Here is a 27,815-nt window from a genome sequence, read left to right as displayed (position 1 = left end):
ACAACAAGATTCCACAACAAAGAATTCAGAACAAAATATCCATAATATCTGACTGAAAACAATGCCTTAAATCCTGATTGTGTGAATAGAACATATTTGATATTCATGAATAAGGATTACCCAAATCCTCATTGTCTCTACTGGCTTTTGAACATTTATTCCGATACAAGATTTTATAAGGAAAAACTAAAAAGCATAAACAACACAGTGAATAGAGGCCCATTTTAATATAAACTCTTTGTATTTTTCTTCTCATCCAATTGAGAAATCATTTTTGTTAATAATTGACTTCTTGTTACACTCTATAACTTAAATTATTTCTTAATCCCAGTGCACTGATATAAATACATTTTAAGATTTATTTTCTCATCTTCTTTTATCTAAATAAGCATCCGTTCAAAATATTTTGTGGCAAAATATGGCACAATATTTTTTGCCTCTGTGCGTCCCACTTTTGGTCTCTGTGCATCCTGTTTTCAGCCTGTTCCAGGCAGCAGGGATCACTGCCGCCGTCTATCGCCGCTAAACAGGATGTGCAGAGGCCAAAAATGGGGCACATGGAAGCTATAAACGGGACGCACAGAGGCTGACAATGGGGTGCGCAGAGGTGGCAATAGGCATCGGCAATCCCCGCAGCCTGGAGCAGCTGATTGTAGGTATTCTGGGAGGCCAATACAACTGACAATCAGCTGCTCATGCTAAATCAGGCTGTGCTGAAGCTGATCAGGCTGTTTGCTACAAGGAGGCAAATTGCTTGGAGGCAGAGGCCAAAGAGTGGGGGCCGGCGGGTGGGTGGGGCTTGGCAACATTCGCTCTATAAGATGCACAGACATTTCCACCCACTTTTTTGGGGGAGAAGTGTGTTTTATAGTCTGAACAATACAGTAATTGCTAGAAATCAGCACACAGTACCTCAAGAACAAGTCTTGCCATACCAATATTATCTCGTTTTTAAAATTGGCTATCTATAAGTTGTGGGAATGTCCTAGCATAATATTTTGAATTCAGCGAAGTGTTTCACAGAACACCGCACAAGCTAGTTAAATGAGGGCTAGCATAACAATCAAATCACTATGTAGATGGTATAAAAATGTTCCTAAGGAGTGCTCATCACAGATTTCTTGTTAAACTGGAGTCTAGTCAGTAATCCTGGGATTTTGAGGTTGTTGCCTCATTTAAATATTAACAAAGCCAACAAAATTTCATATCAGCTAAGATCATGGTGAAGCTGGGATGGGCTAAATGCATCCATCCTGGTGCTCCTTGATCTCTCAAACAGTTTTTGATACTATTGACTCTGGCCGTTGGGGTTAGGAATCACTGTGTGGCAGTGATTAACCTCCTTCCCAGGAGTGAAATTCACTTACCTTCCCTAGCGGTTTGCAAATGTGCGTGGGCCGCACATTTTTTATTATTTTATTTATTATATGATTATTTATTTATTTATTCATTTATTCATTCATTCATTCATTCATTCATTCATTCATTCATTCATTCATTATTTTCTTATTTTGAACACTATCCAGAGTCTTTTGGAGTGGGCAGCCATAAACAATTTAAATAAATAAAAGTAATAATAGGGTAGATGCTAAAATTCTAGTCTAACGTTGAATTAAATATTGGAAAAAAATAGTAGTTTGACAGTAAATCCAGTACACAAGAAAAATGGCATCTACACAGATCTGAAAAAAAAGAAAACAAATTGTGAAAAGACACTATTTTGTGAAAAGGTGACTTTTCAGCAAAACAAAACACAGTTCAAAATAAATCACCTGAGATGTTGCAGCCAATATTTGTGAATTTCAAATGCATAAATATTTAGTTGCCATAAATTATTTTTGCATGTTATTTCCAGATTGTAACCACAACTAATCTACCAAGTCTTATTACTTGTTCAAAAAATACTACAAGTACATGATGATATCCTGATGAATTCCTAAATTGATACTGCTGTGTAACGGTCAAGAAAACATTTTATCCTCTTTGCATGGAAGTATAACTTTAGTAATGTTATAAAGATATCATACTATTCACAAGTCAATGCAAAAGCAGAAAAATTGCAAACTGAATTTAAGAACAGAAAAATTCCTTCTGAGATATATTAAATCACACAGCAATTCCCACTCATGTCCCAAGTATTATCCAGCACAATTATTCATGGATAATTAGCTATGAATCTCTTTTCTAATAATGAAAACAAACTTGTATTTTTATTGGTCTTATTTCAAGAAAGGCACTGTATCAGATGCAAAAGCAAAAAACAAACCTCTACAAATTCAATAATGACAACAATTACTGGGTGGTAATTCACCCAGTATTGGCTCCCAAATAAAAATTCAATAATAAGAAGGACTGGTAAGAAACAGCAAATATTTAGGAACAACTGTCAGATACCTCATCCTACCTTCTAACATTAGTAAGAGAATAATAAAGCTATATCTAGAAAGGCAAAAGCTATTTTATTTATAGGAACATACACAAAGAGAATCAAATGACATAACATTGCTAACAGACAAGACCTACAACATAAACTTGTACCAAATGATAACAAACAACTACCAGTGTTAGATTTTTGTTCCTTATTTTTAGCATGGAATTTATGATTTCTAGAAGCAAAATGTTCTAGAATGTAACCTTATGTATCTATACAGGAAGGGGTGGTATTCACTTACCTTCGCTACCGGTTCGCAAATGTGAGCGTGCATGTGTGCGCACTAACGTCACTCGTGCATAACCCCTCCGCACATGCACAGGACCTTCTGTGCATGTGCAGAGCATCAAAAACAGGACGTGATGACATCCAGGTAGGTGGGCGGAGCCTTCCGCATCCGCTGCTACCAGTTCGCTCAAACCTGATAGAACCGGCTGAATACCACCACCGATACAGGGCGAAAATAGCAATTATTTCTAATGGCAAAATAATGGCTGGTACTGTCAGAAGTAATTAACAGTTTATTTATCATATTAGTGTCAGAATGATAAAAAGTTAGGGGATTTTGTTGTGTATTTGATTCAGTTTATGATTTAAAGGAGGGAAAATATAGTGAAGCACTATAATAATGAAGAGGCAACAATATCTTATGAGGAATAATGAACTTAAAAAGATGCTACAGCACTACTGCGGGAGGCAGTTTACTATAAAAAACTACCTTAGTGTAAACATTTTATATGTTTTAAAAATAAACTATTAAAGAATATGAGATAGATTATACAGGGACAAATGGATATAAAACATCTTGGAGCATGTAACAAGCAGTGAGAACAAAGCTCCATTCTATACTTCTTGTCTATTACTAAAATATATGAAACAAGTTGCATACATTTCTGCATTTCAAAAAAAGAATAGAAATATTCTATTTCTCAAAATAGAAACATTTATATTACCTATTAAATAGTGTATTTTGTCATTCCCAAAACTGCAGGAAGGCAAAGCTCATGACCAAAGCATGTACATATTTATATACATGCTTAAAAAAATGTATATTTTATAGTTGTACTTCACATTTTTTAGATTTGTCTGTCACATAGTCATAATAATTACTATATATGTAATATATAGATAGAGATTAAATATATATGCATAATATATGAATAGATACTGATATATATTTTTAACCTTATATGCAGTGGTGGGATTCAGCCAGTTTGCACCTATTTGGGAGAACCGGTTGGTAACTTTCTAAGCAGTTCAGAGAACTGGTTGTTGTTGTTTTTTTTCATTTTACAGGGCTAATCCTGTAAGGAAGGCAGGAAGGAAATATTTTGGTGTTGTTTCTAGCCTAATCTTTATTGCCCTGCTTACAGAAACTGCCTCTCTGGTTAACTCTTATTACACTGTAACAGCTAAGACGAAGCGCCCTTTGACCTGAGTGACGTTGAGTTGGCCATGACCACACAATCACATGATCACCGAGCCACACGTACCCAGCAGGTCATTAGGGCAGAAAACTGGTTGTTAAATTATTTGAATCCCACCACTGCTTACATGCATTCAAATGTTCTGAATGCCTTTATTTATTTAATATTCTGCCTTTATTATCTTTTTGCCTTTTTCTAAATATCTCCTGATGGCAAACATACCTAATACACCTTCCTCCTCTTATTTTCCTAATACATCTTCCTCCTCTTATTTTCCTCACAACAGCAACCCTGTGAGGTGAGTTGGGTCAAGAAAGAATGACTGGTCCAAAGTCATTGATCTGGCTTTCCTGCTTAAGGCAGGACTAAAATTCACAGTCATCTGGTTTCTAGTCTGGTTTCTAGCCTTAACTACTGAACCAACTTATATAAGCTATTACCAAAGTATATATAAAAGAATTTTTTTAGTAATTAAAGGACCATTCCATTGTCATGATTATACAACAGAGAATAATAAAATAATAAAATTTACAGAGAATAAACTATGTCACAGCCTGAAGTTCAATGTGATAAATTATAAAATATCAGTTATTTCAAGGCTACATGTCAAGAATTACCTTACTTGTTCTTTTCCAACTCTTCCTCATTAGCATTGTCTGCAAATAAAATACAGCATTTTAATCACCTTTTACTTGTTCATATAGAAAGGCCAGTTGCCTTCTAAATGAGTAATGCACATGAAAAAACATCAGACAAATTTTAAATAATTAAAGACAGAAATCAAACAGCCACAAACATTCACATTGAAACACAATTAAGGTTTAAGTGCCTATTATTTAATGAAGAAAAGAAATGATATATGGTACCTGAAGATGTATTGATCTCAAAAAGAACAAGAAATGAAAATTATCTGGAAGTAGAAGCATCCTAGTTCATGCTACTCTTTCACAGAGCACAAGATACATAGAAATTGAAGACCTCACTCAGCAATATGAGAGAGGAATCTTCAAGATAACAGGTACTTACAATAGGCATCCATATACAAAGAAAGATCAGTTTTGAACAGGTATGAGCTGTGGTGGCACAGTGGCTAGAATGCAGCATTGCAGGCTAACTCTGCTCAGATTGCCAGTAGATCAATTCCCTCGATCCTAACCAGCTCAGGGTTGACTCAGCCTTCCATCCTTCAGAGGTCAGTAAAATGAGGACCCAGATTGTTGGGGGCAATATGCTGACTCTGTAAACCACTTAAAGCACTTTGAAGCAGTATATAAGTCTAAGTGCTATTGCTATTTGTTTATTAAATAATCAGTGTGTTTATTTGAATTAGATTATTTAAAAAACAATTTTAAAAAATTCATGCACTATTGTCTTATGCTTAATTTTTAAAAAGGAATTTTTAAAGAAAATGTCTTAACACTAATTTAATAGTCAATCCTGAAAGGCTTCATGGATACAGCTGTCTTTTGACATGCATTTTACAATAAGAAAATTTCAGTGGAGGTGTAAAAGCCAGAGAGACTTGGTATCACCTTTTTTTGTGAATGTTTGGGCCATTGAAAAGCAATGGCACTGCTTTTCAAAGGCCCAAACTACTAGAGTTCCTGATGATATGCTGCTATGCACCTAATCTACTAGGTCCCCAAATAGCATCCCAAAACGTAGAGTAGTTGGAAGATTGTTGAAGAGCATCTGAAGATAAAAGACTGATTCCCTGATAGTGGAGAATGATCTCAGCCAAAGCTATCCACCCAGTGGAGCTCAGGTGTGAAAAAACTGTACTGAAAAACATCCCAAGATCAAAGTGATACTACAGGAGTCTCTTGATTTAGGGAATTTTTCTTTACAAATAATAACTGTAATTAAGATTATAGTCATGAAGCCTGCATGAACAAGAAGTATAAATCAGAGCTGATAACTGAACCTGCATTTTTTTAGTATTACAGTACAAAAGGCTACTCCAGTGAGCCAGTATGCATTAATCAAGACCAATAAAGACTTGATGTGTAGGACAATATTCAGCCCTGGAAGAAAGCAGCAGTTAACAAGAGGTCATGGAACCAAGAGAAACTAGGGACTGTCATTTTCCAAAAGCAGGATCAACGTAATGGGATTTTCTTTTATCATTAAAATCCTGGAAGAAGAGAAGATCTTTGTTTCTGGTGTAGAGAACAAGATCTTGGTACACCTTAATTACAGGTTTCTTCCTTTAAAACTAAGACCCAAATGTGAATAGACAACAGAATTGTAGGCAGGATCGAAGATGGAGGAAACTGGCAGGTAAAAGATCCACAAATACAGGGCTCAATATTTGCGGTAGAGGTCTTTTCATTTTACTTAATCTTGGTCATAGATTTTGGTGGGATGTGTGTTTCAGCAAATTTAGCAAATGTTGATGATTTACGAAGTTTTTTTCCTTGTGCCAACAACAAAATTGCTGAATCCAGGGAATTCCCAAAGGAATGGGGATACACAAGAAGTCCCAAACATTGTAGAAATGTTGGATGAAGAAAGGGACAAGCATTTGTATGTGGGCAATTAGAACAATAGAATTTTCTTCAAAATCATAAATCCAGCCCAAACTTGTAACATTTTGATCAGACAGATTTATAGCATATAAGAACAAGCAGCAAGATGATTGTATGGTAAAATGGGCACAAAATATTCAGCAACCTATAATGATGGAAACATGGGAAAAATTGGTTTAGGAATGTTAAATTTACACAAGCACAACATTTAAGAGAAAATTTTTACAAAATGTTTTATAGATGGCATCTAGATCCTAAAAAACTGGCCTGTATGTATCCGAATTTGCAAGCTAAATGTTGGAGATGTGATGTGATGATGCTACTTATTATCATATATGGTGGACTTGTAAAAAAATCAAAGCATTTTGGATAAAAATTTGGTGGGTTATGCAAAATATTTTGAAAAAGAAGATAAAGTTTACTCCACAGTTGTTTTTATTGGGTATAATTATGGACTGTACGGCAATAGAGACTAAATTGAACTTAAATTTAATATCAGCAGCTAGACTATTGGTAGCGCAATATTGGAAGAAGGAATATCTGCCTACCATTGAAGAGTGGATATTAAAAGTAGTGAATTTAGCGGAGATGGCAAAAATCTCAGCGTATCTGAAAGACTATTCACAAGAAAGATATATACTGGAATGGAGAAGATGGATTGATTATATTCAAAACAAATATCAGACCAAGAAGTACCAGATAGTTTATGAATGAATAGAAAGTAAAAAGCGTATTTGTATATTTTTCTTTATGTAAAAGGGGAGTTAAGGCTCTAGGGGAGGGATGGGAGTTTATGGATAGTTAGCGTATTCTAGCTTATGATTGTTAGATGTTATACCCTGTATTTTGCTCTGAGAAGTCGGGGGGAGGGGAGGGGGGAGGGGGGGGGAGGCATTTGTGGAAATTTTCTGTAAAACTTTTTAATTAAAAAAAAAAGAACAAGCAGCAAGAGAATGTTATCCAAACATAAAGTTTTCTGAATTTAAGGCAGCAATGAAAAGTCACAGAAGGAACTGACAAATATTATCAAAACCACATTATGAACCAAACTTTTATTTGACTTTGATGGTCCTTGTCTGATCTAGTTTTCTTACAGATTAATCTTGCTAGCATATCTCAGAATTCCTCTGCAATTATGTCTTTAGTTGTTACCTTGTCTGTTATTCGGATGTTTGAGGGAGCACTAAGACACTAAGTCAAAGTCATAGGAGCAGGGTACAGTTGGTTGCTCTCTGTATTTCTTTGTTAGGCCTTTACAACACCAGATCTATCTCTAGCAAAGCTTCTTCCTGATCTTAGGAGGATTGGTGAAACATCTCATGACAAGACACTTATTATAACCTCAGCATCTCCCACCACTTTTCACCTCCAAGGGCAAACTCATGTAGGCAAAAAAAAGGGAATTATATTGGTGCTTACAAAAGTTTACTATAAATCCTCTCTCAATGCAAGAAAAACAATAGTTGTGTTAAATACAGCACAATGGAGTTTTTGGAGCTATAGAAACAAACAAAAAAGCACATCCTCACTCATAGATAGTAATTTGGATTGCGAACTCTACTGTGAAGCAATGTAATCACAAAGTGTCATGTGACTGTACTGACTTATGATAGCACTTCCAGCAGTTGCAATTATGGTCATAGGCAAATCTCACATGGTCATAGCATCTCAGGATCACATAATAATCATTTGCAATCTTCTGGCAGTTTCCCTTTGACTTTGGTTATTGGCAGCTATAGTTAAGGCTGCAAATGCAATCATGTGCTGCAAGATATTGCAAAGTAACAGTAACAGTAACAGAGTTGGAAGGGACCTTGGAGGTCATCTAGTCCAATCCCCTGCTCATAATTATGAGCCGGTTGCCAGGCACCTGAATCATGAACATGGAACCACAACCTGTTGTTAGCAGAGCTAGCAGCAGAGTCAGATGAGGAGGGGGAGGGGGAGGGGGATCCTGGGCCAGCTTCGGTGTCTTTGGAAGGTTCTGATGAGGAAGCAGAATCAGAGGCAGAAACAGAGATGAGGTCTTCTGTCCACCCCCAGGTGAAGAGGCAGCTGTCTTCGGGGCCTGAGCTAAGTTATGGGGAGGAACAGATGGGGCCCATCCCACATGTGCGTATGCGTAGAGAGGAGAGCAACGGATGGAACTCAGGGAACAGAAGTTGTAGACATTAGCCAGCCCCTCCCTGGCTGGGAAATAAATAGTAGGGGTTAGGGAGTGGCCTGTTGTCACAGACAACCATCTGTTTTCCAGTGTACATCAATCAAGTCAGAGTCGTTTGCCAGAAGCAGATTTGTCGGGACTAATTGCTCTGTATTTGAGGTGCCAACTGAATCTCCCTGCTGGAAAATAACCGCAAGTGAATTTGCCTCAGCCGGTGTGAACAGGGACTATTTCTGCTTGGCTTAATCATTGAAAGGACTTTCTATCTTGAGTTCTCATGTGAATAGAGACTGTTCTTGCCCTGTCTGTTTCAGAAGGGGAAAAGACTTTCATTTGTGACTAATTACTTTTGGGGTTGTTTTTCCAACGTGACAAGACTGTTCTTTCCCTGTTTGAATAAACGGGTTTATTTTACTCGTGAGTAAGTGGTTTCTCATTGCTTGCGAAGGCTGGGTCAGAACACTACCATGGCTACAACTACAGGTACTAGTTGTAAGTACCCTTTGTTCAGAATGGTTATAATTTTGAATGGGTCAACGTTAAGCAAGAACTATCTGTACAAAGGCTTGTAGCCTTTGACCAAAAAGTTATCATGCATGAAAAATGCCAGTAAAACATTGTTTTAATGTGGGTGTTGGCAACCCGTGGCTCTGGAGCCACATGCAGCTCTTTAGGCCCTCTTCTGTGGCTCCCTGCCCCATCACTGGTTGGCCCCGCCCCTCACCCTTTATTTTTTTAGATATTTTTGAAAATCTGGGCTGGCTGAGGAATGATCACCAGCCGCGGCGGAGGCTTCCCTTCGGGCGACCCTCCTCCCCTCCTCCTGTGACCCCCTGGTGGGCTGTGGCTGAGCTGGGAGCATGCATACGTGTGGGGAGACCCTTCTCAGGCAAGCGCCAAAGCACAGGAAATGCACGTACACGCAGGCAGCCACTCACTTAAGAAGGGTCTCCCCACATGTGCACACGCTCATGGCTCAGCTACAGCCGGCCAGAGGGTCACAAGAGGAGGAGTAGGGGAAGGAAGCGGACAGTTGCCCAAAGGGAAGCTTCCGCTGCTGCTGGGGATATTTCCTCAGCCAGCCCGGATTTCCAGAAAGAAAAAATAAAAGGAGTAGCGAAGCACTCCAAGAAGAGCTTGCTGGCTTGCTCAGCTTTCAGAGAGAGAGAGAGAGAGAGAGAGAGAGCCAGCCAGCCAGACAGACAGACAGCCAGACACAGTGGGGGAGGGAGAGAGACATAAGAGAGACACAGAGTGATACACAGAGAGGGGGAGAGAGGGGAAGATAGGGAGAGGGGGAGAGAGATATATAGAATGTGTGAGAGAGAGACACGGAGAGGGGGGGGAAGAGATAGAAAGAGGGGGAATAGATGGGAAGATAGGGAGAGGGACAGAGAGATACACAAGGGAGAGGGGGGAGATAGAGGGGGAGAGAGAGACAGAGAGAGAATGGTTTTGTGGCTGGGTAGGTATGGCTAGGGGGGTCATGTGACTCAGTGGGAGTAAGTGACATTGAGTTGGCCATGCCCACCCAAGTTTGGTGGCTCCCAGTGTGTTTTTTTTCCCTGTGGGAAATGGGTCCAAATGGCTCTTTGAGTGTTTAAGGTTGCAGACCCCTGTTTTAACGAATTGGGAGATACTTTGGAAATAAGTTGAATAAATTGAAAACCTACACTATCACAGTAATGCAATTCATATCACTTACTTAATTTACATGAGGACATTACAACAAATGAAACGGATTACATCAGTTGCTGATATCAGGAGGAAAATAATACCAGGCAGCATGATGCTGGTATTACACTAAAACATCATTTGATTAATGCTACTATGCAAATTATGTAAGAAGCAAATCATATAATTTGTGTAATTGTGATCACAACATCATTACACAAGTTGTGTAAATTACAAAGGACATGAAAAGGTATATGAAGCTGCTTGCATTAAAGTCTGGAAGATCAAGGGTTTCTTTAAACATTAAATTAAATTAAATTAAATTAAAATGAAAGTATAACAATGTAAAGAGAAGTGAGAAGTGAAAATTCTAGAAGCATCGAGAGAATGAATCAATCAGCTATGAGAATGTATATGTTCACTGCAGAAATTGAAAACAAACTGAAGAGATTCAACAAGAGTTGCATATCTATGCTATGAAGAATAAACAAATAAATTCTCTAAATTCTAGAAGACTGCATGTTGTCATGATATGTGTGAATCATGGAGACCACATAAAGAAGCTAAGCATCTACTCCCAAATATAGAAAAGTTTTAAATTATTTTTTAATTGTTAAAATAAATAAAAAAACGTTTTGAAAATATGTCACCTCTCTTAAACTATGAGAAGTTTGAATTGGTGTAGAGCAAACAAAAAATAGTTTTTTTCAGCTACTGGTACTCCATTAGCCAAATAGAATGTTTCTGTTCTCCTTTTTAGCACTCATTAAAACGCCAATCATTAACAATTTCTAATTCCTAATCTAACACTTCAACAATTCCATTCCATTCCCTACAACTGAAAATCTGTTACTCTTTTGCTTCAATGAACAGAGACATATTCATAAAAAACATGATCTATAACATGTTCTTGATATTGCAATTTTCCCAAATACTTTAACATGTATTTGTTAAGATGGATTTGAAGTTAATCCATTTGAACTTTCATTAATTCATGAATGCTTACACTTAAATCAAGTTTAATCAATGTATCTCTGTGAACATAATATTAATTTTAATTAATCCTTTTACAATGAAAGCTACTTTTAACCCAACAATAAATTAGCATATAACCATTGTATCATATTATGCAACATAATATGGTCCACATCAAGATTCTTTACTTCTCAGGCAACCATGCATTGGCTACTAGGCATTTTACATTCAGTATGAGATGTATGTTATTAAAAACATGTACTATACATGACAAAAACTTGTAATGAAATGCCTTTGCATTCCACATATGTTTTGAAGCACTACAAACTCACAATTTAATTCAATATTTTTATCCTATCTCTGATACTTTTCAAGTTACCATTACAGTATGACTGGATTGTTGGTATGAGATAATTAAAATATAATTTGTTTTGACAACATATAGGATAAATATCTGATGAAAAGTCTTCAATACTGTAACTTTTTAATTCCAAATTACTACAACAAAAAAGCTGACTAATTTGAAAAGTAGAATTCTTTAAAGTATACAATGGCATATATCTTCTAATTTTTCACAGATAACAAAGAATAACGTTCCATAACCATTTTTTCTCTTCTAAAATTCTGCACAATTGTGAGAGTGATAAAATGGTACAGAAGTTAGGATACTGAATTACGATTAGAATGACCCAGAGTCCACATTCCATATATAGCCTCAATAGGTGGCTTTGAGCTGGTCACTATCTCTCAGCCTAATTGAGCCTGTACTTTGATGATTGTGGGAGTGAAACAAAATAGACAGAATTGCTTTGAATCTTGCTGAAGGGCTGTGTTTGGCATTTGCATGCCTCATTAGAAAAAGCTGTGGGTTAGAAATCTGATTCCATTTAAATGTAACTCAGTTATATATAGCATTTAATAACTTCCCCTCATTCTGTCATATTAGAGATTTTAATTTGGTAATATCTTTTGGAAATTTTTCAGGGCTGTGCCTCACACTTTTGCTGGTTCTTTGTCCTAGAGGAGAAGCAATAAAATATTGAATAATATTACCTAGGAAGAGATATTTGGACTCATATTTCCAAATAATGTTTTTTCTTACATACCAGTTTAAAAGTATTTACTTTTGACTACTTGAACAAGGAAAATTTGTTGTTGTTTTTATTCCAACCATGAGATTAGGTTGTTACCAATTCTTAATATAGCAATTTTTGCTTCTGGCCTCTTTTTTGGCCTCGCTTTTAAAAAATAGTGAGGCATTTCATTCTTTTTGTGAAATTGTTCACTATTTGTTTCCTTAATGGCAAGGTTCACTGTAAGTTGACCTTGAAAGCAAAATCCTAGATTTGATTTTCTGTATGAAATATATTCTATATTAATTATATATTCTGTTCTATTAGCATCTCATTACAATTACATTATAGTCAAATCCATCACAAAAGCTCATCCCTAGCTGTAAATGTTTAGAATGTGGTGTTCAATTACATGCATTCATTTATATACACACTCAGAAAAAAATTACTCTCTTTTAATTAGCTTCAGACATTTATAGGCCAATTAGAAACTTGGAAGTTCTGCTTATATGACTTATTTAGCATACACTTACCCCTTCCCTCTGCTGCTCTTTTGGGGTCAGCAACATGGTTAACAGTATAGTCCCAAGATCTTGGTCAGGATAATGTGAGTCTTTCAGATTCAATGTAACATCAATAGGCCTAGAAAAACAGGTCAATAGAAAAATGAAAACAGTAAAGTTGATACTCTACAGGCTGCCTACCTCAGGACAAAGAGTTTAAGAATTCACGAGTTACGTTTTCCTTTCTGTCACCTTCACTAAATAAACAATGAGGAATGTTAAGAAAGAACAAGGATTTTTGTAAACTTATGGCTAAAGCTCTTAATGTATACCAAAGACTGCCTGACATTTTTAAATGACAGGAATATAATGTTCACACTATCCTAGATAAGAAACGTTGCTCTGTACAAACTATTACTAAACACTTGAAAGTTTGGATATTTTTTCCTCATACAAACTTTCAATATTTAGTAAAATCAATGTAATTAGATAGTTCTTGAGTTACAGAATTTCTGTCACTAAGTGATGTGGTCACAAAATACAACATCATGCTTAAAAATGCAATCCCAACAATCCCTTTTGCTGTCAATTGAATTCTCCTGATCATTAGCCAAGGACCCACCACGATCCAAGTCATTCCCAGCTTGGTCCTTCCCAACTCCAAGTCTTGTCTGTTCCAAGGTAAGGGATTACCTCCACTTCAACTCCTCATTATCACCTGTTTCTTTTATCTTTGCAAGTGTTCAGACATATGTAGAAAATATCTGGGGCCATTTGGATGAGAATATGGTGGATACTTACCACCACAAATATTTCCAGTCTGAAATGCTCCCAAAGTAGTTTAAAAGATGTAAAAACGAAAGAAAACTAGATGAGGAGGGAAAAATAAGACAAGAGTTCCTAATTCTCTTTTCATAAATTTATGATAATTCAACTCTTGTACTTTTATTTTAACTAGTATTGGCAGTATAACATTCAGCTGCTGCTTCTTTTTTTCTCTGTATTCCTAGTCACATTGAAATAGAAAGAAATACATTATGAAATTCAATGAGTTTCATAAAGTAATACCTATTTTGTTCTAGGGAATTCAGGTCCAAAAAAGCTGACCCCATGAAATCATCTTGAAGTCCAAAATCATAATCAAAAACCTAAGATGAACAAACAGCACTTTTATTATTAAAAAAAGATTTCATAAACTTAACAAGCCAATGTTTACACAAATAGATACATGAGGCATGCAATTATTAGATGATACTGCAAATTAATTGGTCTCAAAGTTCATGTACTCATTTTTATAAAATATACTTTACTATTTCTTTTTCTGGCTGGCATAATTTCCCAAACATTAATCAAAGTTATGAAGACTTTATTTTAATTCTAGAACATTTTGATGACTATTACAATTTTAATAAGGACGTTGTATTGTGTCTTTTAACAATATTTTTGTAACAAGATTAAGCTATGAGATTAGTAAAATATACCATTATTGCTATTTTTAAGGAGAACTGGATGTGGCTTACCTTTATATATAGTTGCTCCCTTAAGTTTTCAATAAGAATGGAAGTTCTTTCCTCCCAAACAGGATTAAGATTCTTACTGATTGTTTTACTTCTAAAGATTTCTTTTCCGCCAAGTTTAAATTTGACATATGGATCACTTGTTCCTGAAGCAAAAGTTAAGGTTATATATAAAAACTAGACGTTCTTGGGAGCTCATAAAAACAACAATAAGCAGCTAGTTTTCTCTTTTTAGATGACTTGAATAACAAATATTTTTAAAAGATTAAAATAAGAGTGAGATTGGATCAATTCTATACATTTATTTTCTTTGAAACTCAAGGCTTGGTAATTCTAATATTGTCTAATGTGACAAGAAGGCTGTGTATTATGTATTGGTTGTTACCATATGTTTATTATTTATTTATTATTTATTTTCCTTGCTTTGTTATATATGTAGGTTCTATATACGGTGGATATCATGAAACTTTATCAGTGCTTTTATACAGTTTCTTTAAAATTAGCACTTTAAAATACTCTTGAAAAAGAGAATAAACTCATACATTAATTCTTAAAGCAAAATATGCAATTCCTAGAATAAAATTTCGAGATGGAGCCAACTTTTTCACCGATTTTATTATGCGATATTCCTCAATTGAACTCTTGCGCCTGCGAGGTGCCCCCGCCTCGCAGGAATGGCCCCCTACATTACCAAGGGCCGGCCTCAATGACGGGTCTTGGGATCCACAGAGGTGGCATGCGCGTAGAAAGAACCTGTGGGGATTTTTAGATAGGGAATTTTTAAGGGGGGGGAGGGCAAGGGCGGGTAGCTCGCCGAGGGAGGGGCCAGTCACTGCGCGTGTTTGCGGCGGGGTTTTAAAAGGTCCGAAGGTTTTGGGGGAGAGTGATGTTCCTGAAGATGAGTGTGGTTCCATCTGTGTGGTTAGTGGGAGAGGCAGATATGGCGGAGGGGGGGGCCGTATCGAGAGCTGGGAGCACATGTTCGATGCCTGAAAGTGATCACGTGCTCCGCCCCCCCAGTTCCTACCCGTTCCTCGGGCGGCCATGATCCTCAGAGCTTGGATCTTCGGTTGATGTTATGCAATGCCCGGTCCGTGGCTAACAAAGCTCCCCTGATTTGCGATCTTATTCAGGGGGAGTCCGCGGACCTTATGGGCATTACGGAAACCTGGTTGGGTCCAGAGGGGGGGGTTCCCCTTGTTGAGCTGTGCCCTCCAGGTTTCCGAGCATTTCATCAGCCGAGGGCCCAAGGTAGGGGTGGAGGGGTGGCGGTTGTCATTAAGGAAGATCTAGAGCCGAGGGAGGCCACTGTTCCTCAGATTGCCGGCTGTGAATCCCTCTATGTGAGGTGGGGCCATAGGAATCAGTTGGGCTTGTTGATCGCGTACCTGGCTCCTTGCTGCGTGACCACAGCCCTGCCCGAGCTGTTGAGGTACTGCCGCTGTGGCGGTTGAGACCCCAGCCTTATAGTCAGGGGGGTTTCAACCTGCCATCAGCTGGCCTGTTATCGACTGCAGCTCGGGAGTTCCAGGCCTCCATGACGGCCTTGGACCTGATTCGAGTAAATGATGGCCCTACGCACATGGGGGGAGGCACGCTGGATTTGATTTATATCTCTGGACAGTGGTTAAATGATCTGGTATTAGATGATATAGGAACAGAACCAATGTCATGGACCGATCATTTCCTCCTTCGTCTAGACTTCCGAACCGCCACCCACCATCGCAGGGAGACGGAACCTATTCGTTGGTTCCGTCCCAGGCGCCTGATGGACCCTGAGAGGTTCCTGACGGAGCTTGGGCCATTTCCTGAGGATCTGGCCCACGGCACGACTGAGGAACTAGTCGTGGCCTGGGAACAGGCTGCGGCTGGGGCCTTGGACCGTGTCGTGCCTTTGCGGCCTCTGACCCGGCGCAGATCTCATCCGGCCCCTTGGTTCTCCGAGGGGCTGAGGGAGATGAAACGCCGGAGAAGACGCCTAGAGAGCACCTGGAGGTCCAGCCGTTCCGAAGCTGATCGGACACTAGTTAGGACCTATTCTAGGACCTACCTAGTGGCAATGAGGGAGGCGAGGCGTTCTTACGCCTCCACCCTCATTGCGTCGGCAGATAACCGCCCGGCCGCCCTGTTTCGGGTGACCCGCTCCCTCCTTCATCAGGAGGTGCGGATGACCCGCTGCAGGACGTGCCGAGGAGTTTAGTGGTTATCTATACGATAAAATCGCCAGCCCGGGATGGTCTGGACCGAAATTGGGATGATCCAAGCGAGGGAGAGGAGGCACGTCTTGTTGAGTCTGTTTGGGATGAGTTTGACCCTGTGGCTCCCGAGGACGTGGACAGGTTGTTGGGGAGGCTTCACGCCACTACATGTTTACTGGACCCGTGTCCTTCCTGGCTGGTACTGGCCACTCAGGAGGTGACACGAGGCTGGCTCCAGAGGATTATCAATGCTTCTTTGTTGGAAGGGGTTTTCCCTGCCGCCTTGAAAGAGGCGGTGGTGAGACCCTCCTCAAGAAGCCCTCTTGGACCCAGCTATTTTGGGTAATTATCGTCCAGTCTCCAACCTTCGCTTTGTTGCGAAGGTTGTAGAGAGTGCTGTGGCGACAGCTACCCCAATACCTGGATGAATCCGTCTATCTAGACCCGTTCCAGTCCGGCTTCCGACCCGGATACAGCACGGAGACAGCTTTGGTCGCATTGGTGGATGATCTCTGGAGGGCCAGGGACGGGTTATTCCTCTGCCCTGGTCCTATTAGACCTCTCAGCGGCTTTTGATACCATCGACCATGGTATCTTGCTGCGCCGGTTGGGGGATTGGGAGTGGAGGCACCGTATCGGTGGTTCTCCTCCTATCTCTCTGACCGGTCGCAGACGGTGTTGACAGGGGGCAGAGGTCGACCGGGAGGTGCCTCACTTGTGGGGTGCCGCAGGGGTCGATCCTCCCGCCCCTTCTGTTCAACATCTATATGAAGCCGCTGGGTGAGATCATCAGTGGCTTCTGGGTGAGATACCAGCAGTACGCTGATGACACCCAGCTGTACTTTTCCACCCCGGCCACCCCAATGAAGTTGTTGAAGTGCTGTCCCGGTGTTTGGAAGCCGACGGGTCTGGATGGGGAGAAACAGGCTCAAGCTTAATCCTCCAAGACGGAGTGGCTGTGGATGCCGGCATCCCGATTCAGTCAGCTGCAGCCGCAGCTGACTGTTGGAGGCGCAGTTACTGGCCCCAAAGGATAGGGTGCGCAACTTAGGTGTCCTCCTGGATGAACGGCTGTCGCTTGAAGATCATTTGACGGCCGCCTCCAGGAGGGCCTTCCACCAGGTTCGCCTGGTTCGCAGTTGCGCCTTCCTTGATCGGGATGCCTTGTGCACAGTCACTCACGCCTGCTACCTCTCGCTTGGATTATTGTAATGCTCTCTACATGGGGCTCCTTGAGGTGCACTCGAGGCTTCAGTTAGTCCAGAATGCAGCTGCGCTGGTGATAGAGGGAGCTACTCGTAGCTCCCACGTAACACCGCCTCCTGCGCAGACTGCACTGGCTACCTGTGGCCTTCGAGTGCACTTTAAGGTTTTGGTTACGACCTTTAAAGCGCTCCATGGCTTAGGGCCTGGGTACTTACGGGACCGCCTGCTGTTACCTCATGCCTCCCACCGACCCGACGCTCTCACAGAGAGGACTTCTCAGGTGCCGTCCGCCAAGCAATGCCGGCTGGCGGCCCCAGGAAGGTCCTTCTCTGTGGGGCTCCACACTCTGGAACGAGCTTCCCGGTTTACGCCAAATACCTGACCTTGGACCTTCCGCGAACTGAAGACACATCTTTTCATTCGCGCGGGGCTGGCTTAAATTTTAGCGGTCTTTTAAATTTCTTAAATTTTTAATATCAATTTTAAATGGGATTTTAGTTTTTTATATATTTTAAAGTTTCGGGCTAATTATAATTAAGTTTTTTAATTTACATTTTAAATTGTACATTGTATTGTCTTTTTTACTTCTGCCTGTACACCGCCCTGAGTCCTTCGGGAGAAGGGCGGTATAAAAATCAAATAAAATAAATAAAAATAAATAAATAAATAAAAATGTCTTCTGTTTTATATTAAATAATTTTTCATGTTTGTAAAGTATTTATTTCTACTTTACTTTAAAGTAAGCACTAAATGCATACTGCTCATTACTGTGAATAAGAGCAACATGCAATGCATTTTCACTTATTAAAAATCATTGCATAAATGCAGTTTATATTTTTGTAATATTTCATCAGGCAATGACAAGGCAAAATTATCTTCCAGTGTATAATCAGATTAAGTTAAAAACCAAGTCAAATTCAGATTAATGCTCTATTTTGCCAAACACTGGAAATATCCTTTATTAACTTCTTTCTTAATAATTAAAAGACTTTATACAACAGAAATGAACAAAATATTTGAGGTAAATTAAGCAATAAAAAAACCACAGAAGCAGTAGTTTAATATCTGAATTTGTTCTACATTGAATTTAAACCTGTGTGTTTATACACTATCTATCAAATTATCTCCTGATCGCTGAATAACTTTACACGAAAAGTATCTCCACACATTCTTTAGAATATTCAGTCTGGATTCAGAATGTATCAAAGGATTTAAATAGCCAATTATAACATCTAATCCTACAATAAAATGTGCACATGAGCAAAAGTGTATAGACATATATTTGCATGCATGATTTAGAACGTAAATGAAATTTAGAAACAAAATTACCCTAATGTGGTTTAATCAATATTTATCATTAAAAGTATCATGCCATGTAAATATAAAGCTGAGTAAGTTGCCCATAACAAGTATAACCCATATTTAACATATTTCATTCATTTCATTTTAATTCAAAATACAAATATGAGTAATATTTTATGAGTAAACAATATTTCAAGCAGACTTCTAATATTAATCAAAATGTTTAAGGCTTTTTATCTTATAATCTAATATGGCAATTGTTATTTTATTTAAAAATATATTCTTAAAGTATTTTTCAGTCTCACTATTAAAAAATCCTGAAAGCAATTGTAACAGCAACAATCCTTCCTGAGCACATGGTGGCAGTATGACAGCAAAATTCTTTCTTTTGACGCTCAGTTACAAACCTACATAAATTATTAGCTCATAAAACACAATTCTGTAGTCAATATTAGACCCAATCCTCTTAACAGCTGTCCATAAATCATAGATTAAACACATTAGCAAGAATTATTCAGGATAAGCTGAAACATACCATGGTTGTTATATTTACAATTTCCTGTAAGAATAAACTTTTAAGAATGAAGGAGGAATGTTAATAAGAGTGACAGAAAGCCTTATGCAAATCAAGGAGAATTGGTTAGGTTGCATACAGGTAATCCTTGATTTACCACCACAGTATTATTTACAGCAATATTATTTATTGTATATGTCATGTGTCAAATCACGATTATATATACAATGAATAAGATAAATAATGGGGATAATTCTTGTTCTATAAGAACCGTGAAACATTATAAACAGCACTAGTTATTTTTACTAGCTTTTCCTATACCATTCTTAAACTTCCTCTGATGGCATACAGTTACTGAACCTTTTCTTCAATATGTAGGAATCAAATGCTGTGCCACCTTACTTATCAATTTCCATGAAACACAGAAAAGAAATAAACAAATAACAGGTCCATTATTTTGAGAAACTACTTAGAAATTATATTTCTTTCCAAGATATAATTATATGACCACTACCTTGCTGAACTGTTGAAATAAATTTTATATAAAGTTAAGTTTGTGCAACAACAAATCTACCTTTTTTACAGAGTTAAAATATTCACTAGTTTGTAACCTTACTTTCTAGTATATGTTTTAAAATGGTCTTTATAGCATTTTGTTATAGAGTTCATTTTTCAAGAGAAATCATGCTATTGATTATTAATCTTAATGAATAACATATTGCCATAATGTTCTCAATTTCTTCTATTAATAATTCTAAAATAGTTTTTATATACAATACTCAGTGTAATACATGGAATCAGTTATGATTCTAAGAATTATCGTTCTGACAATATTATTGAGCAAAATTTTAGATTCTTCATATGACCTGATCCTCTCTGACAACCAATTCAGAAGACTATACATTAAAGCAGCAAATATTATTTGCTAGAAATGGGTGAATTGGAGTGCTGATTCATAATTTATTACATGACTTGCAGAATAATTTTGCTGGGATGTCTTATTTAATATATATCTATTCTGAGGTTTTCGCGGGTGTTTGTATGTAGGTCTTTGGTTATTCGGGTATTCTCCGTGTAAAATTGGAAGTGTCTTGGCGACGTTTCAATGAAGTCTCATTCGTCATCTTGGTGTTTACAGCTTCGTGCTTGTAGGAGCAATGCGTGATTGCAGCTGTTTCTTCCTTTTAACTGCTAGTGGGGGTTTGAACTGATTGGTTGGGAGCTTGGCCATGTTCTGATTGGGTGGAGGTGTGTTCTGATTGGTTAGGGGTTTGGCTGTGCTCTGATTGGATGGTGGGGTTGGCTCTGATTGGATGGGGGTGTGTTCTGTTTGGGTGGGTGGGGGCTTGGTTGTGCTCAGGTTAGTCTGAATTGCAGGGGAATTTGAGTTGGTGAGCTGCATTGCTATTGTTTGGCTTTGTGGTCATGGTCGTGCTACATCTTCGTGGTGGTTGTCAGTCTGCTACATGTATGGATTGGAGGGGTTTGAAATGGCTAATGATGCAGCTACGGTCTGGCTTCTGGACCAGGAAAGAACCAACTTCTTCACTGGTCCAACACCTTAAAGCCACAGGACATAAAATTGATTTTAAAAATACCAGAACTATCGCCAAAACTGAACACTTTAACAACAGAATAATCAGAGAAGCCATCGAGATAGAAAAACACCCACACAGCATGAATAAACAAGATGATACCTCCCGCCTACCAGCCATTTGGAAACCCACCCTTATCGACAAACGAGTCCTTAACATGAAGAATGACACAAGACCCACACTCACGAGTGCCACACAGCATGTCACCACCACACATCCATGCCGAAAGCAGACTCAAACCCACACCGATGATGAAGCACGACCATGGACCAGAAGCCAGACCGCAGCTGCATCATTAGCCATTTCAAACCCCTCCAATCCATACATGTAACAGACTGACACCCACCACGAAGATGTAGCACGACCACGACCACGAAGCCAAACAATAGCAATGCAGCTCACCAACTCAAATTCCCCTGCAATTCAGACTAACCTGAGCACAACCAAGCTCCCACCCACCCAAACAGACCCCCATCCAATCAGAGCACAGCCAACCCCACCATCCAATCAGAGCACAGTCAAACCCCCAACCGATCAGAACACACCTCCACCCAATCAGAACACGGCCAAGCTCCCAACCAATCAGTTCAAACCCCCACTAGCAGTTAAAAGGAAGAAACAGGTGTGATCATGCATTGCTCCTAGAAGCACAAAGCTGTAAACACCAGCCTGAAAATGACGAATGAGACTTTGTCGAAACGTCACCAAGACACTTCCAATTTTACACTGGAGAATACCCAAATAACCAAAGACCTACACACACACACACACACACACACACACACACACACATATATATGTGACTTTTCATTTGTATAAACTCTCACCCAATGACATCCAGAAACTTCAAAAGAACACAAAAATGCTAATTATAAGTCTTGTTAAATTTTACAGTTCATGTTCCAGTTTTTCCCCAGGTAGTAAATTTTAGATTGTACCTTTATGAAGGTACAAGTCCTCTTTTTTCATCAATTTTATTAAATATGTAAGTAAAATGAACATACCTACAGAATAAAAAAAAACACTTTTATAAAAGGAAAAAGGAAAAAGTACATAAAAAGAAAATAGAAAAAGAAACTTTCCTCTTCATCTGCAGCATCTCTCTTGTATTCTATAAAACGTTGCACACAGAGTGATTACTCAGTTAAGTAAAGTGAATTAAATACAATTTTCAGTCGGTCAGTCAATAAACAGAACACATGAATAGTCAATCTCATAATTCATCTGAAAGGACTCAAGAATTAAAACAGTCATGCAAATGTAATTACCTAATAAAGCAGGGAGTTATTTACATTTCACATAATTTATATATTTCATTTAAATTCACATATTTCTGCTCAGATGATCACTCAATGTGGGAAGCAAAATTAAACACAATTCCAAAGATTAATGATAAATACAATTAAATGTTAAATGTTAAAGATGTGACATTAGAGATGTCCTTAAGTAAGGGACAAATATAACCAGCAAGCTGGGAAACAGTATCTGGGGAAGTCATGTCTCTACTACCAGACCCATCTTTGTAAATACCTCTTCTCTAGATCTTAAAGGGTTGTTTGTAATAGAACATGCAGTGTTCAGAAATGGTGAATCAACTTTTTTTAATAAGGGTCTTAGAACAGCAGCCTACAGGTTAATGAAAACACATCTTTTCCAAGATCTGATCTTCACTTTTAACCAAATCTGACAGATTTAACCAATAGGCTGAAGTAAACAAGTGAAAACCTTCATTTCTGCAAGCATGCTGTCCATATAAACACAAGCCAAAAACAATAGAAAACAAACCTTAGCAAATACTTATTATATTACAATACTGTCACATCCATTGTTAGTTTTAAACACTGTTTGAAAGCCCTATCGTTTTAGAATTCACAAAGCAAAGCTTTTCAAATTCCATTTAGTCTAAGTCAACTGTGAAAGTATCTGAGATAGTTATCTACTGTAAAGTAAATAAGGTGATTTAAAATGTGTTAAACTTGCTAAACTGAGCAGACTATGTATCTCACTGAATTGCTTATTATATATTCCCAAAGCATAAAGCTAAAGACTGTGAAATAGGTTTAAAACTACCGAAGACAGATGCCTGCTTTTGTCAAAGATGTCAGTTAACATAAAAAAACTAGCTTATTAATAGCTAATGTCTGTACGTGCCTATGGTATCTATGAAATCAAACTACAATCTCATTAAAGGATTTTCCATTTTATCAGAGCAACTTTAAGAGTTAAGAATAAAAAAGCCAAATGCAATATTTTTTTAAAAAAAATACTTGACTTTCAATTATAACGACCAATCATTTGCTGTCTAAAAAGTCTCATCATGTTTTGTTTCTTTGATTCTGCTCTTCCCACATCCATTTGAAGGCTCACAGTATTGCCAATATCACTTGGTATTAAAACTGACAAAGCACAGAACACAGTGATCTAATGATTGCTTCAGCAGTAAAATATCCTATTTCCAATATCCATTTATCACAAATCTGATCTATATTCAACTACAGAAATATAACATACTCCAACACAACAGATACCAACACAACATCTTCAAAAGTATGCATGCATCTGGTCACAAAACAATTACTTGAACATACTCAACAGCTAATTGGCAGCCAATACTAGTTTTTCTGCCCTTTAGCCCCTCCATATTCCATTGTTTATAGGTTCTGGGATTACACAGTCCAGTCTTGAATTACCAATGCACAGTCCCCAAACCAGGACCAGAGAGTGAATATGTATTCTTTTGCTCATATTTTTAAAAAATATGACTTTACATTCCGGGGCCAGAAAAAGGTCTGGGGGGAAAAGTGCATTGCCTTATAAAATTTGGAAAATCCAGATATAAGAGAAATATGTTTGATACAAATTGACTATCTACTCTAGCCATCTATTTTATAAGTTGCTAAACAATAATTTAAAACAAACAAAATCCTTATGTTAAGGGAAAATTTATCATTACAAAATATATAAAGTAATGTAATAGCGGTATTACTATTTATCAGACTCATCTCAGTCTTTAGGAAGTTAGCTATATTAGAACAATTTGTAAGCATATTCTTACCTCTTCGATCACGAACTGCTAAATTAGTACCTCGCCTTAATATAATATCCAACTGGTACATTCCTGGTTCAGCAGGTGGTAATTCTACATTACTTGTCCCAGCAAGACCAAATCTCTAAAAAGCATAAAGAAAACATTAAAATATCCTTACAACAGTTTTAGTATCTTTACAATTACCTTGTTTGGAAACTAGAATTCCTTATTTTCATGTCTAGGACATTAAGATAATAACATCATTGATTGATACTAACAAATTTTCACAATTCTCTTCCTATTTATAAATATTAAGAATTTTCAGCAAGTACATAAAAATAAGATAAAAATGATGGAAGCAAATTATTAGCTTCACACAAGAGATCAATTGTATTCTATAGGTAACAGCTAGTTCTACAATTTACTTCTCCTATTTTGACAGAACAATGATCGACAGAATAGAAATAAAAAACTTAAACAGATAAAACAGAAAGTCTAGGAACCATACATTTATATAGTTTAAAACAAGCAGCGTTAATAGAAGTTTGTCATTCATACATTTTTTTGCTTCCACTTTTATAACCATCATGTCTTTATCAAATTTATTGATACAGGAAAGATCTCGATAATTTTGCAAAATGCAGTTGGCTAAATAAAGTTCCTGCCAATTTGGATTTTTCTTCATGCCCTACACAACTTCCATTGGGGTTAGGGTTTTGGGGTTTTTTTGTGTCACTATTGTGAATATCAGCATCCTATTATGTTAAGATTTTTATTTTGAACATTTTCAATCATTATACTAATGTATTTATTAGTAATGAGCAGTTTAAATAATTATGTTTTTTCTGTGATTAGTTTTCATCCATTGCTTCTTGTCCTGCCTTCATTGGCATCTTAGGGTTGTTTTATTCAAGACAATTTTATTTTTATAGTAAAAAACAGACCATCAGTAATATATTTCTAAAAAGAGGTAAATTCAGAGTTGATCATTTATTTTGTGCAGTATTAATTTGATATCAATAAAATTTAAGTAGCAACAAGATTTTAAATTAATTTTCTGATATTTTAAAAAAAACTTTCATTATTTCAGTTCAGAAGTACAGCATTTGTTCTTAGCATATTTGGAAATCTATTGACAAATTACCTGTATACTGACAACCACTGTAAATAAGTAACTTGCTAGAGTCAGCGTGCCTTATTACTATAAACAAAGTATTAGATACCTATTCCATTACAGAGTCATATACTAAGTCTAAGAATTTGTTTGTGAAATGTACATCTTTAGCATGAGTAGTCACATAGTAGCACTTAAATAATGCAATAATCTGAAGTTATTAAAAAGTTAAGCAAGTAAAATATAACACTATAGCAGGGAGAGATACAAACAATCCAAGGAATTTTAGGAAGTTTTAAAAATCCAGTAGATTAAAAAGATTTTCACTGATTTCAAAATGTTACACTGTAGTGTAGGCAAGATTACTTATAATGTAGATTATAAAGTACCAAAGCAATAAAACTTTGCATTAAAATGTGCCATAAATATTTTTATCTTATTTATGTAGTGATATTGGTGGCTCAGGGGCTAGGACGTTGAGCTTGTCGATCGAAAGGTTGGCAGCTCAGCGGTTCAAATCCCTAGAGCTGCCGTGTAACGGGGTGAGCCTTTTTGTAGACTTTAGTTCAGCATTCAATACCATCATTCCAGACATTCTTCTAACTAAGCTAAACCAGCTACAGGTACCGGAACAGACTTGTAAGTGGATCACAAGCTTCCTAACAAACAGGAAGCAGCAGGTGAAGCTAAGCAAGATCACATCAAATACCTGTACAATTAGCACAGGGGCCCCCCAAGGCTGTGTGCTCTCCCCACTTCTCTTCTCTCTGTATACCAATGACTGCATCTCCAATGATCCATTTGTTAAGCTACTGAAGTTCGCAGATGACACAACAGTGATTGGTCTCATTCGAGACAATGACGAATCCGCATATAGACGAGATGTCGAACGACTAGCCTTGTGGTGCAACCAAAACAATCTGGAACTGAACACACTCAAAACCGTAGAAATGGTGGTAGACTTTAGGAAAAACCCTTCCATACTTCCACCTCTCACAATACTTGACAACACAGTATCAACAGTAGAAACCTTCAAATTTCTGGGTTCTATCATATCGCAAGATCTCAAATGGACAGCTAACATCAAAACATCATTAAAAAAGGACAACAAAGAATGTTCTTTCTGTGCCAACTCAGTAAGCTCAAACTGCCCAAGGAGCTGCTGATCCAATTCTACAGAGGAATTATTGAGTCTGACATTTGCACCTCTATAACTGTCTGGTTCTGCAACCCAACAAGAAAACACAGACTTCAGAGGATAATTAGAACTGCAGAAAAATAATTGCTACCAACCTGCCTTCCATTGAGGACCTGTATACTGCACGAATCAAGAAGAGGGCCGTGAAAATATTTGCAGATCCCTCGCATCCTGGACATAAACTGTTTCAACTCCTACCTCAAAACGACGCTATAGAGCACTGCACACCAGAACAACTAGACACAAGAACAGTTTTTTCCCGAAGGCCATCACTCTGCTAAACAAATAATTCCCTCAACACTGTCAGACTATTTACTGAATCTGCACTACTATTAATCGTTTCATAGTTCCCATCACCAATCTCTTTCCACTTATGACTGTATGACTATAACTTGTTGCTGGCAATCCTTATGATTTATATTGATATATTGATCATCAATTGTGTTGTAAATGTTGTACCTTGATGAACGTATCTTTTCTTTTATGTACACTGAGAGCATATGCACCAAGACAAATTCCTTGTGTGTCCAATCACACTTGGCCAATAAAATTCTATTCTATTCTACTTGTCCCAGCTTCTGCCAACCTAGCAGTTTCGAAAGCACGTAAAAATGCAAGTAGAAAAAATAGGGAAGGTAACAGCTTTCCATGCGCCTTTGGCGTTGAGTCATGCCGGCCACATGACCACGGAGACGTCTTCGAACAGCACTGGCTCTTCGGCTTTGAAACGGAGATGAGAACCGCCCCCTAGAGTTGGCAACGACTAGCACGTATGTGCGAGGGGAACCTTTACCTTAACCTTTTTATTGGATCACTAATCATAAGCACTGATTTGAAAACTGGTTGAATTTCTTTATTCAAACTTGAGCTCTGATGAATCATTAGCTGAACGATGAGAAAATGAGCTCAGAAGAGCCTTAAAGCTCAAAAGACTTACATTTTTCTCACAAAAGAGCCAGAAAGCATCAAGATCACATCTAGTACAACTGTCACATTAATTTTAACTTCTGTAAATTATAAATGAAAAATTTTTTAAAGATAAGGGAAATAATATTTGATACACACAGAATATAAGAAATTGTTGGCTATTGGAAGATCACGGAAAATTTTCTGTGGGTGAAACTAGTTCAATTAGTAGAAGATGTATTAATAGAAGTAGTAGTGATACTAGATATTGCAAACATTCCCCCATTATTGCACAATCATCGATGATTCCTGGTTTCTTTCCAGTATAACTTTTACCTTTAACCTATGAAGTTTTTCATGAATTAAAGCAACAAAATTTGAAGGCTACAGTTTTCTATACAGGTAGTCCTCGCGTTACAACTGTTTGTTTTGTGAACGTTCAAAGTTAGAATGGCACTGAAA

General features: G+C 37.8%; 1 protein-coding gene across 1 annotated transcript in view; it reads right to left on the bottom strand.

Moving 5' to 3' along the window:
* LOC131192955 (multiple C2 and transmembrane domain-containing protein 1-like) overlaps window positions 1-24,269 on the bottom strand; it is a 144,676-nt gene extending 120,407 nt beyond the window's left edge. Inside the window, exons 1-5 of the mRNA XM_058172595.1 lie at window positions 24,163-24,269; window positions 14,296-14,438; window positions 13,844-13,923; window positions 12,806-12,914; window positions 4,476-4,514 (exon numbers count right to left, since the gene is read on the bottom strand). Coding sequence (XP_058028578.1) covers window positions 4,476-4,514; window positions 12,806-12,914; window positions 13,844-13,923; window positions 14,296-14,438; window positions 24,163-24,223 — 432 coding nt within the window. The 5' untranslated portion in view covers window positions 24,224-24,269. The remainder of the gene's footprint in view (window positions 1-4,475; window positions 4,515-12,805; window positions 12,915-13,843; window positions 13,924-14,295; window positions 14,439-24,162) is intronic.
* Window positions 24,270-27,815: the final 3,546 nt, after the last annotated feature.

The sequence above is a fragment of the Ahaetulla prasina genome, chromosome 2 (genome assembly GCF_028640845.1).
Source record: "Ahaetulla prasina isolate Xishuangbanna chromosome 2, ASM2864084v1, whole genome shotgun sequence".
NCBI classification, from domain to species: Eukaryota; Metazoa; Chordata; class Lepidosauria; order Squamata; family Colubridae; genus Ahaetulla; species Ahaetulla prasina.
Note: the sequence above shows the minus strand (reverse complement) of the source record. Positions and strands in the feature narration are given on the sequence as shown.